Raw genomic sequence first — 12,206 nt, forward strand, 5'->3', positions numbered from 1 at the left:
GGCGCTGCGGCTCAGGGCGGCCCGGGGCGCGGACGCAGGAGCCTCGGCGGGGCCCGGGCCGGGCGCGCGGGCGGGGGGCGGCGGCGGCGCGGGCGGCTCCGCGCCCCCGAAGAAGCACGTGTGGTAGACGGCGTCGTCCGTGTCGCCCCCGGGCCGCCGCGCGGCCCCGCGGGGACCCCCGGGCGCGGCCAGCAGGGGCCCGAAGGGCAGCGAGCCCGGGAGCAGTCCGGCCCCGTACAGGCAGGAGCGCACCGACTCCAACGTGTCGTAAATGCTCGGGTCCTTCACCACCAGGCCTGCCAGGGCAGAGGACACAAGGGCGGGCGGTCAGAGGGCACGGGGAGGGGACCTCCGCTCCTTCCTGCTGACCATCCGTGTGGCCCCTGGCCTAAGCCCCACTTCCCTCCCCTGCACAACAGGATTCTACACTCAAGTCCTTAGGAGGACCACGGGAAACACAAGGGCCCCGGAAGGTGTCTGAAACTAGCTCATTGAGCCTTGCTGTTCCCATCTGTGAAATGGGATGATACTAATGCTTACTAGCAGAAGGCTATTGTGAGAATGAACTAAAAATGTGTGCGCAGTTAAGTAGCCCAGGGCAGTGTTGTGCCCGAAGCAGTAGCTCAACAAACCTTTCTTCACTTTGGCCAGGGAAGTAACGCCCTCGACTCTGAGGGGGAAGCATGAAGAGGGGTATCAGTAGGGCAGAAGGGGCCCTTTGCAGCCCGAGTCCACTCACCATGCACCAGCCGCTGCTCTTGCACCATTAGGGACCTGTATTCTCCCCACTTCTCATACAGGGTTTGCTGCAAGAGACACCCCCCGCCTCACTGTCAGGAGCTAGCAAGAAACAAGCAGGAGGTGGGTATAGACAGACTGAGGGGTCAGGCAGTACACAGAAGAAATCTTAAGGTTAAAAGCAGGTTCAGACAGGTAAATGGGCCTCTACAAAAAAGAGTGAGGCCTGGGGATGGGGGGCAGGGGCTTGGGAAGAAGAGGGTGGAGGCAGAACATTATCTGGGCTGCTTTACCTTCAGGTACTGCAGACGGGCCTCCAGTTCGGCCTTCCGAATGGACGTCCCATACAGAGTTTCCAGCCTGAGGAGGTTGGGGAACCAAAGGCTGAGTGAGCCCACAGGGCGTGGTGACACTGAGAGAAGCTGAGCTCGGGAATCCTCAGGGACCGCGGCCCCCGGACATACCTGAGGACGTTACCGGACGCCTTAATGATGTCAACGATCTCTCGATGCCGGATGCCTTCCACGTTCAGGCCATTGACACTGGCGATGGTGTCCCCTGCCAGGCAGAAAGGGGGGTCAGCATCTGTTCCTTGTGGCATGATGGAAGAATTCCAGTCCCCTACCCGAGCCGGAAAGGGTCAGGGTAATAATCCCACAGAACACTCCTGAGCTCCCTCCCGCCACTCCTCATGGTTGTGGGGAAACCTCCTCCTGGCCCAGCACCCCAGCGCAGGGGTCAGGCCCTCCTATACCTACACCTTCACCCCACCTTCAGGAAACTGTCCCCAAAGACTGAGCCCTCTCAGCAACCCTGGGCTGCCCCTGGAGCTGGTTACTTCTGTCTAGCCCACAGGCGGTCATGAGACCCAGCCAAGACAGGAAGGGGTCAGGATGAGTAGCACACAGCTGGGAACTGACACTGGCCCCCGGCATGCGAGGCCTCAGCTTCTGAGACCCTGTGCCATCGCAGAACCTCCTGACTCCAGGCAGGGCAAGCCACCATCTCCGAGGGCCCATTTCCCATCTGTAAAAAAAGGGGTGTGGATCCCTACCGTGGCTACTTCGGGGATCAGGAGGGAGAGTGGATACGAAGGTATTTTGCAAAGTTGCGGTACACCACTTGGCTACCAGGGGCCCCCCGTGAGTGCGCATGGAGGTGGGGGCTTAGGGAAGAAAGTGGTGATAGAGTGGGGGAGGTGGTCAGTTCATACGGTCTCAGTCCCCTTCCTGGGACCAGGGGGCTCTAGATTTGGCCAATCCCAAGGGTCCCCTACTGGAGGCACCATATCATTTCCTTGTTAGAGGAAGTAACACAGGTACGGTGCGGGATAGGCTCTGATCTCCAACATCAAGCAAATCGAATGGAATGTTGCGCCTTCCCCAGTTCCTGCCCTGGGCTGGATGGCCTGATTGCCAGGAGTCAAAACACCAGCAGCAACATCTGCCATTTATTTACAGGCCCTGGCTCTGTGCCTAGGGAACCCCTGGGCATGTTATTGCCCCCATTTTGCAGATGGGACTGCCCGATATCACACAGTAAATGGCAAATCTGCCTCGATCCAAAGCCTAGATTCTATCCACTCTTCTTTTTGGCTTTCTCAAAACAGGAGGAGGAAGGGGAATTGATTTCGGAAGAGATTTCTCACCCCCTCTGCTTGGGGGTAAGGTCATACCACCTTCCCGGAGCCCTGTGTCCTGGGCTCAGACCTCACCTGGTGTGAGCCCAGCCAGCTGGGCAGGGCTGGACTCATGAACCCGGCAGACAAAAGTCACCATTTCCACGCGCTGCTCCTCCCGGTGGTGAAGGCCGTAAGTCTGTAAGAGACAAGGGGACCATCGGCCAGGGGTGTGGCAGGGGCCAGCCATCCCTCAGACTGCCCCCCCCCCCCGATCCCTCGCTCCCTCTGTACCCAGCTTCTCCCACCTGGATCTCAAAGCCGAAGGTCTGGTTCTCCTCCTTCTCCAAAGTCAGCACTTTCCTGCAAGGGGACACGGGGGCCATTTCAGGACGGTCAGGATTAAAAGGAGCTTGGTGGTCCCCTAGTGTGGCCTTCCACTGATGTTGGGGTCTGCTCTAGAACACTCAGGCAGGGCTCACGGTCTCCAGCGACAACTCACTCTCATCACAGGTTGTTGGAATGCCTGTCCCAATCCCCAGCCGAAATCAGCTTCATGGAGCCACAGAGAATCAATCTAGCCTCCAGTGCAGGGAGGCACTGCAAATGGCTGGCCCCCAGTGGGAATGGACTCTCAGAGCTTTTGAGCCACTCCTCCAGCTTTCTAGTGAGCCCTAGAGTACCACTCACTGACTTGCTGAGGCCCCAAATTCGGCCCCAGCCCTGAGCCTCTCTACTCCGCAGCCTTGGGGAGAGGGCTGGCCCCACCCTCGGAGGCCAGTCACGAGGCTCAGCCCAGACCACAGCTGCTCCTCCCAGCTGCAGCGGGCCAGCCCACCAGATGTGAGGCTGGGGGGAGGGGAGCCTCGAGGCCGCCCCTTCCCGCACTGAAGGCCTGCCCACTGGACACAATGGTCTGGAGCCGCTCCAGATCCTCGCCTGCTGGGGGAGCCCAGAGTTTCCTCTGCCCACCCCCACCCCCTTCCTTCCCGCCCCGCCAGAGGCAGAGTGAAAGCAGCCTCCAGAGGCCTCTTCAAGTCTCACAGCCTCGGAAAGGCCTTTGAGACCCAGGCCCACAGCGCCCAGCCTGACCTAGATGCCCCCCAAATGCTGAGAAGCAACTCCCAGCCCTAACTTGAGCTCCTCCCCACTGTGAAGGGAGGACTTCCCCTCTCTGCGTGTGTTGTGCGTTGGGCTGGGGAGTAAGGTGACTGAAGTTATGTGTTACCCCAGTGTTCTCTGGGTTTCTTCAAGTGTTGGCAAACTTTTTTCTGCAAAGGGCCAGGATAGTACGTATTTTAGGCTTTCTTTGCGGGCTCCATTCGGCCTCTGTCATATATTGTTCTTTGTTGTTATTTTTACAACCCTTTGGAAATAGAAAAACAGCTCTTAGCTCGAGGGCTCAACGGGCCAATCTGGCCATCAGGCTGTAGTCTGCTGATCCATTTTAGAAGCCAGGCCCCAATCTGCATGAGACTGAGCAATGTGGGGCCTGAGGTCAGCACCTACTTCTGCCCTCACCGCAGATGCTTCCGAAGAGGGACACCCCAGGATGGGAGCAGCGGATGACTGAGCTCTGGGAGGCAGGGTCGCCAGACTCCAGCAGCCGGGCTAGGGTCTGGGCCCCGGGACTAGCTGGGGCCGGGAGAGCTCAGGGGAGCCCTGAAGACTTCCACTTCTCCACCTCCCAGATCCAGATCTCCTCAGGGAGGGGTAACTGGCAGGGACTGGGGGTGGCATGAGGAGCACCTGATGACTCAAAAGTCCCTACCTCCTTTCTCTGCCACCCCCTTAACACAGCCCACACCCCCACCTGCCCCTCACCCTTAGTGAGGGGAGCATGCTGAAAGAATGAGTCCCCCTGGGCTGAGAGCTCTGTCGCGCAGCCGTGCACACCCACCCCAGCACCTCACCCTTGTGGACCAGGGCAGGGGCTGCGGTGCTAGGGACTCACCGCTGCTGTTCAGGACTCTGGCCGAGATTCTTCCAGCGGAATCCTGAGCCCTGGGTGGGAAGACAGAGAGGAAGGCGCAGGTGAGAGGGGGACTGTCCTCGGGCAGAGGCTGAGAGTCCTACTCCGCGAAGTTCCTCCCCTGGGCTCCAGCCCTGGACCCAGCACCTCACTTCCTGTCGCCTGCCTGTCTGGTCCCAGTTCCATACCTGCTTTGGTGCCAGCGTAACTTTGCCAAATGCCCCTCCAGCATCACTGCACAGAGGTCTCCCTCAGGCTCTACCCCATAAGTGAGACTGAGGCTGTGGGGACACAACAGTCCTACTGGGTTCCAGATGCAGGAACTGGGTAAGCACTGGGCTAGCCCAGGCCGGGGGTGGGGGGGTGCTGGGGGGGGGAACAAGGGGGACTCATTAATCTAGATAGAATAATCTCTACCCTCAGGGTGTATGTCTGCAGGACTCAGACCTTTCAGACTCTGAAAGCTGAGGCAGGGGCTCTTTCCAGATGTTCCCAAAGAAGGGCAGGGGAACCCTGGACTTACCTACCAAGGTACACCAGAGACTCCCGCCCCCGCCCCGCCCCACCGCCATTGGGCATCTCCTCCTATTTTCTCAGTCGTAGACAGTGACTTGGGGGAGCTGGGGTCAGAGACCCAGGTCTGGAGAGCCGGCAATCCCAGCCTGAACATGGAAAGTCAGGGGACAGTAGGGCCAACCCTCCTCCCCAAAACTACAGGCTGTTTCAGGGACCAACTGTGGATCCCTGCTGCAGGTGGCCCGCTGCGCCCAGCTCCAACCTGGGTTTCTCCACGTTGCCATATATTTTGTTGCTCTCTGGGACAAAACAAACAAAACCAGACCTCAAACTTGTCCTTAAGTCTCACTATACTTAGGAGAGAGATTGGGAGGGTTTTTTTTGGGGGGGGGTCAGAGCTGAGGGTTCCTGCCCCCTTGGGGCCCTGGAGCAACTAGTATCTCTCCTTCCCTAAATTACTGGTCCTTGGAAGAGGCCATGCCAGACCAGCTCCCTCCCATGGGCCCTAAACAGCCCAGGGCCTTCCTCGTCGGTGCCCTAGTTAACCCTCCCCCCAGGCTGCCCCAAGACTAGGAAGAGAAGTGAGCCCTCTTTCTCCAGAACCAAATACTGGCCTCAGGGGTGGGGGCAGTTCCAAAATGGGCCAGGGTGGAAGGACTGGGCAGCATAGAGAGAGACCCCTTTGTCTTTCAACCCGATTTTCATAAAATGCAAATTCTCAACAAGCTGTTCATTGTATGGGGGGGAGCCAAGGGCGGGGGGGGGGTTGCTGAGCGGGGAAAGGCCACCAGCTCCTTCTCCTTGACCTGGGTCTGTGTCCCCACTTCTGAGTGCTCAGGTCCCCCCAGGCCAGAGGAAGAGCCCCGCGGAGGGGGAGACTCAGAGGGCGGGCGCGGCTCGCATCCTTCCTGCCCCGCGGGCGCCCTGCGACCCCTCCCACCACGTCCGGTCCCGGAGAAGTCCCGGGAGCCGTGGCCTCGCGCCCCGCACCTCCGACGCGGGGCAAGGCGGCAGGCCCGGAGCCCAGCAATCCGGGCGTCCCCTCGGAAGGGTGAACTCTCGGGAGTCCACCCGCCTCCCTCTGCCCCCGGGGCTCTGAGACCTCAGCGTGTCCCCGGCGAGCGGCGGGACCGCAGCCCTAGGCCTCCCCGCTCCAACTGGAACAGCCCAGGCGAGGGGTCCCGGGGGCCTCGAGACACCTGGGCACGGGGGGCGGGGCACAGGGGTGCTGAGGGCCAGATGGAGCGAGCAGGAGAAGGGGTGCTCGGGGAGGAGAGGAGCGAGACGCGACGGCGGCAAGTGGGGAGTGGAGTGGGGAGCCGCGGAGATCGGGGGCGGCGTGGAGGCGGGGGCCGCGGCGGGGGGAGGCTTGCGCCTTTGGAGGAGAGCGCCGAGGAGACTGACCGAGGGAGAGCAGGTTCTGAACGTGTGGGTGGGGAAGAGCGGGCTGGGGAATTAGGTGGGGGACGCGGTGGCCCCCGAGGAATATGTTGTGGGGTCAGCGGGTACAGATGCGGGATGTTGAGGGGCTGAGCAGGTCTCGGGGAAAGGACACCGGAGGGTACCGAGAGCTGGAGGGCCGTGGGAGTTAGGGGGGTGGGGACGCACCTTTCGGCGGGGCAGGGTGCCCCCGGACACGGCGAGCGCGCGGTACAGCTCGGCCGGGTGATAGTCCTCCAGCGCCGCGTACAGCTCGTCTCCGGGGGCCCCAGAGCTGGCGGCTGCAGCACGGGTGCCCGAGGCCGGGGTCGGGGCTGGAGTGGAGGGAGCGACTTCCGAGTCGGGAGCCCGAGCGGCGGGGTCCGGGGCGGCCGCCGCCTCCTCTTTCTGCTGCAGCTTCCTGAGTCGGCGGAGGGTCATGGCTCCAGCGCCCGGCGACCCTCGGAGGCGGCGCTCGCTCCACGCTGCGGGATTGCCAGGGGCTCGGGAATGCCAGCCCCGCCGGCCGCGGGTCGCTTCCCTTTATAGCATCGGCGAGCTGGGCGGGCTGGGGGGCGGGCGGGGAGCGGCCTCGGGTGGCCTCGCCCCTAGAGCGGCAGGCCCCGCCCCCCGGGGGGCCGCTGCCCCGGAGCCCCGCCCACAGCGTCCGACGCTCCGCCAGGCTGGGAAAGTCTGGGGACCTGAGCACTCACTAGGGCAAACCTAGCCACCGAGGAGGGGAGCAGGACATCCTCGGGCGGGGCGGGGGTCTCCTGTGTGCGAGAGGAGACTAAATTTAGAGATGGATGGCTTTGGCTTTGGAGATTCATGGGGAGAATCTGGTGGTGGGGGTACAGAGGGGTCGTTGTAAGAAGGTTTGGACGCTCAGGGAAGATTCTAGGAGATCCAGGGGGCTGCAGGAGACTTTAGGCAAGGGGACAGTGGCTGCAGCGCAGTGCAGGGGCAGGGGTATGGACAAGGGGAGGGGTGAGGTCCCAAAGGAAGTTAGAGATAGCCCTGACTGTGCAGAAGCCCCCTGGGAGTGAGGACCAAGGATTTTCCCTTTGCACAGCTGCCCCAGAAGAGGTGAGAGAGGCTCCCTGCCCTTCCCCGGCAAGGGGAAAGGGAAGCAGTGGAAACCCAGCAGCCGTGGGCGTGGGTGTAATTCTGGCCTGTCCCCTCAGAGGGTCAGGAGTTGTCCCTCCTGGATAAACCTTTCCCCAGCTCCTGATGTTGGAGCTCCGACACCCCTTTCCCCAGCAGAAAGATCTTAACTCTGTGTTGATTCATGGGGAGGGGAATGTGTCTGAGCTGAGTGGGAGCTTAGGGCTGGGGGGTGTGCTCCATCGTTCTCTGACCCTGTCTTTGGGACCATCCCCTCAGCACCCCCCCCCCCCCCCCCCCCCGCCGGCTGTGTTACCGTGGCTGCCAGGCAGTGGGAGAGACTGGGATGGCCCAGCTGAAGTCTCTGTCGTCAGAGGTGCCCAAATAAGAAGTGAGAGGAGGAAGTGGAAGGCCAGTCTTGGCGTCTAAAGAGCAGCTAGCCACCACAGGGCGTCAGCACTGCAAGTTGGGGGCCTCCGCATCCCACCATTGGCCACTAAGCAGAGGCTGGGGAGGTACTGTCCCCATCTGTCCCCTTCTCCTCCAGTCTTCACAAATCTGTATGATGCCTTTACAGCTGACATTTATCGAGCAGTTACCATGGGCTGTCCACGCTGCATGCTGTGTTACAGACATGTCTTAACTCATTCGGTCTTCCTAACAACGCTATGCAATCGGTACTTCACAGAGGAGGAAACTGGGGCCCAGAGAGGTTGAGTAACTCGCTCTAGGCCACTGAGCGGCAGAACTGAGACTCGAACTCAGGCAGCCTGGTTCCAGAGCCTGCGAGCCTAACCCTCTGTGATGCTGTCTCCTTCAGCTCCCCGTTCACCCTACATTTCAGCCCTGCTGCGGGCCAGGTGCTGGCTGGGCAGTGGGGTTACAGAGGCTCTGGGTCTGGTTACATGGTCACACGCTGTGTTTGAGGGCCAGCATGAGGAGTAAGGAGAGGCAAGTGGCCATATCTACCTGGAGAGGCCAGGAAAGGCTTTCTGCCCGCTGTCTGTCTCAGTCCATGGGTGGGTCTGTCTCAGTCTCTGTGCTTCTGTGTCTCCTGGACTCGTGTCCCTGCCCCAGCCCCAGGCCCCTGGGGCCCCAGCCCCTACAGGAAGTGTGGGTGGGAGCGGTCCCTCGCCACCCTTCAGTAATTAGCACAAGTCCAGATGGCAGGATGCTTGTTGGGTGGGGGTGGGGGGGGCAGAGGGTGGATTGGGGACTGCTGGGAGCCAAGAGCTAGCTCCCTTAGTACCTTCCCCTTCCTCCTCCCACCTCCCCCTTGGCACCACCAAGTGGCCATCAGCTGAGGGGCCGAGGGGGTGTCGGTGGGGAAACATGGGACTGTATTGTGAAGCATGAGCACAGATGGACCCCTGGACCGTCTGCTGCCTGCTCCTGACAGACGGCATCTGTGGTGCGGGTGGGGGTGCGGTGGGGGATGGGGAGGCGAGAGGCGATGGTTTCTATTCTCTTCACTCCTGTGGCTATCCCTGAAGGGACCAGCAAAAGCGCACCTTGCACGGTCTCTTGTGGGGAGAACCACCACCCCAGCTCTCGCAGAGGGTGACCTGACAGACACGGCCTTGTCTGAAAGCTGGACAGGTGGACGCCTCGGGAGTCACGGCACCTGTGTCTCAAGCCCTGTTAAAACATTCCTCCTTCAGGCTGACGCGCAGGCCGCCTGCAGGTCAGTCTGCCTTTCCGCCTCCGAGTGAGGGCACAGCACCAGAGAAGTGAAGGTCACACAAGTTTCCCCCTGTTCTAGGCAGAGCTCCAGAGAACCCCAGAGTAAGGGTGGGCCCAGGAGATGCAATTTCTGTGAGGCGCATTGCACGATTTCCTCCAATCCTGGAACTGGAGAGCTGGAAAGGAAGGGCCTCACGGCCCGGTGATGATACAAAGCGGTCCAAGCACTGATTGAATGGAGGAGGTAAACTGAGGCCAGGGAGGAAAGATGGCAGCAGGGCAGGCACTAGGACCCACTAGATCCAAGGTCTCCTTGGAGTTCAGCTGCTAGCAGCTCCCCTGAGCGCTCAGAGATCTGTGCCTGCTTCCTGCTCCCAGTCTCATTCGTTTCTCCCGGGAGGCGATGGGGAGCCCAGGACGCCACACTACGGGGTGGTGATGCCCTCTGGTGGCCATGTGTCTCTTGCTGGAGAACCTTCAAATGAGAGAAGGGCTGTCTGGTTAGTGCCAGACTCCACCTGGAATCTGAGCAGGGTCTGCGGAGCTCCCACATCTCCTGTCCTGCACCAAGAGGGTCTGTGTCCCACTGAGATGCCACGCCGCACTTTGGTCGCCAAGTTCTGGAGTCTGGCCGCTCTCACAGTTCAGAAGTTATGTTTTTGCTCTCCCCCAGAGCTGCTGTGCCGCAGGTAAAATTCAGCAGAGGGCAGACAGCTGGTGGGCCTCCTCTGGGCCCTAACCTTCACATGCCAGACACGCGGGGTCCCTGCAGCTTTGCCTTCTCCCACCCTCCGTGACTTCCTCCTAAGCCTGAGTCTCTTGTCTAGCATCTGTTCTCCCCATCCTATCTTCCGCAGCTCCTTAAAGTTCGGGGGCGGCAGGGAGGATGCGGAGGGGGGAGCATGCCGCACGCTGCCTGCAACTGCGAGTTAGGACACCTCCCTCCGGGAGGCCTCCTTGCAAAAGCCCCAGGCTCTGGCTCCTCAGACATCTGCACTCAATCTGCATCTTATCCCCGAGCCAGTCTGTCTTTCAGAATGAGCTCCCCAGCTTTGCTTACTTTCGTTCCAGCTGCCCTGGCTCTTAGCTCTCGGGATAGGGCTTGCTGTCTGTGGCGGGGGCTCCGCTCATGGACAAGGCCCGAGGAAGACCCCTTCTCTTTGGGACAAGCCCCTGCCTGGATGCCTAACAGTCACCAGTGCCCGGTGGAGGAAGTGGGGAGAGCTGAATGCTGTCCCCACTGACGGGCTCAAGCTCTAGGGTACCATCAGGAAGTCAGGGCACTTGGGGCCAGAGCTCCAGCAGCTCGGGCCGCTCTGGAGCCTAACGCAATGTCAGCTCCGGCTTCATCATTTGATCCCAGAACTGGGAGGAAGAGTAAGAGGTCACTGAGACTCCTCTCTGGGTCTGATGCTGCTTCTGAGCCAGGGAGGTGGGAGAGAGAGGGCCTGGGACTCAGCTGGTGCTCTGGTCAGGAATGAGGGCCCGGGCCCCCGCATGCATGACATGTGGGAGGCAGAGACAGCCGGTGGGCAGCTGACTGGGCAGGGAGTGGTGGTTTTTCTTAATGGCTCTTATTGCCCAACAGTTTCCACTGGATAGTGTCTGTGTGTGGTGCTGGGGCCCAGGGGAGCCCAGCAGCCGGGAGGATCCAGCACAGCCCAAAGAGCCGATTCTGGGGGGTCTGGGAATAAGGGCAAAGCAGATATGGCAGTTTATTTGTGTTGGATGTGGGTGGCCTCTGGGTCTCATCTGGCCAGAGGCCAGGGACCACCTTGCCTCTTGGATGGGGAGGGCAAGGTGTCTCCGACTTAAACAGATGAGACTGACAGAAGGGAGGGGTAATCCCCCAGCTTTCCTCACAGCATCCACACGCTGCTGTTAGGACACAGGGTACATGTTACTTTACCCCGCCTCATTTCGGAACGTGTAGACGGTGAGGGCAGAAAACGGCAGTTCTTGGGGCCTCGGGCACCCCGGCCCTCCTCCCTCTTGGTGCGAACAGCTGTCTGGTGGCTCATCCCCGGTTCCCTCTCCCAGGGGACGGTGTGGTGCATCCAACCCACCCCCCACTCCAAACTGACTCTTTCCTCACCTGACTCCGAAGTCAGCCCCCCCTCTTTCCCTCCCAGCCCGCATCTGGTTACGCCCCAAACCTGTGCGTTCTACCCATCGGCTCCCCCTTTCCTTCAGCTGTTCCCGCTCTCCGAGGTCCTCGTGGCGATCTTCCCCAGCACAAGCGGATCACCTCACTCCCCTGCTAAAACCTGTCCGTGGCCTGTTCCCTCCATCGGGACGCAGGAACCTCAGAGAGGTTTTAACTTATGGGCAACTCCACCCACATAAGCATGCTACTGAGAAACATTCGGAGACCGGGCCAGACTCGAGAGGACAAACCGCTGATTCGCCCAGTCTGAGGTATCTGTCACGGGTGATGGCCTTGGTGGCCCCCGGGATGAAGTCTTTTTTGTCTCAGCATCTGACACCCCAACAGGTTCCCTCGCTCTAGCCATAGCTGAGGACATCTGTAGTTCTTGAATGATGACACACTTTTTTTCTTTCAAGATTTTATTTATTTATTTGACAGAGAGAAAGAGAGACAGCGAGAGAGGGAACACGAGCAGGGCGAGTGGGAGAGGGAGAAGCAGGCCTCCCGCGGAGCAGGGAGCCCGATGCGGGGCTCGATCCCAGGACCCTGGGATCATGACCTGAGCCGAAGGCAGACGCTTAACGGCTGAGCCACCCGGGCGCCCTAATGACACACTCTTTTTGACTAAAACCCTCTCCTCTCCTCAGTCAGCAGCCTAATGCCTACAACAGAATAAGAGATGTCACCTCCCTTGACCCCAACTTACTGTCCTGTGCTTCTGGGAGATTCTGTATCAACCCCAATCCTAACATGCACCTCACTCCACTGTGGTTATCTGTCTGCTAGTCCAGTCCACCAGTTAGGGAGCCCTTGGAGGGCAGGGATGCATGGGGCTCCCTAGGCACCCCGTCTGTGCTTCCATGACACATTACATATAGTTCCGTAAGGGGACTTGCCAGAATCTGCCTTATTGTTCTCTCTGTACAAACCCTCTCTCTGCCTTGAAGGGCAAGGACCATAGACTGTTTGTCTTTGCATTCTCTCTGCGTTACACGTTAAGGTTGCTC

General features: G+C 60.3%; 1 protein-coding gene across 1 annotated transcript in view; it reads right to left on the bottom strand.

Moving 5' to 3' along the window:
- TAMALIN (trafficking regulator and scaffold protein tamalin) overlaps window positions 1-6,793 on the bottom strand; it is a 7,997-nt gene extending 1,204 nt beyond the window's left edge. Inside the window, exons 1-8 of the mRNA XM_025883326.2 lie at window positions 6,453-6,793; window positions 4,311-4,360; window positions 2,665-2,719; window positions 2,453-2,555; window positions 1,203-1,296; window positions 1,032-1,098; window positions 740-806; window positions 35-296 (exon numbers count right to left, since the gene is read on the bottom strand). Of these exons, the coding sequence (XP_025739111.1) occupies window positions 35-296; window positions 740-806; window positions 1,032-1,098; window positions 1,203-1,296; window positions 2,453-2,555; window positions 2,665-2,719; window positions 4,311-4,360; window positions 6,453-6,704 (950 nt within the window). The 5' untranslated portion in view covers window positions 6,705-6,793. The remainder of the gene's footprint in view (window positions 1-34; window positions 297-739; window positions 807-1,031; window positions 1,099-1,202; window positions 1,297-2,452; window positions 2,556-2,664; window positions 2,720-4,310; window positions 4,361-6,452) is intronic.
- Between the last annotated feature and the right edge of the window lie 5,413 nt (window positions 6,794-12,206).

This window comes from Callorhinus ursinus, unplaced genomic scaffold (genome assembly GCF_003265705.2).
Source record: "Callorhinus ursinus isolate GAN/ISIS: 27379988/994484 unplaced genomic scaffold, GSC_fseal_2.0 scaffold44, whole genome shotgun sequence".
Lineage (NCBI taxonomy): Eukaryota > Metazoa > Chordata > Mammalia > Carnivora > Otariidae > Callorhinus > Callorhinus ursinus.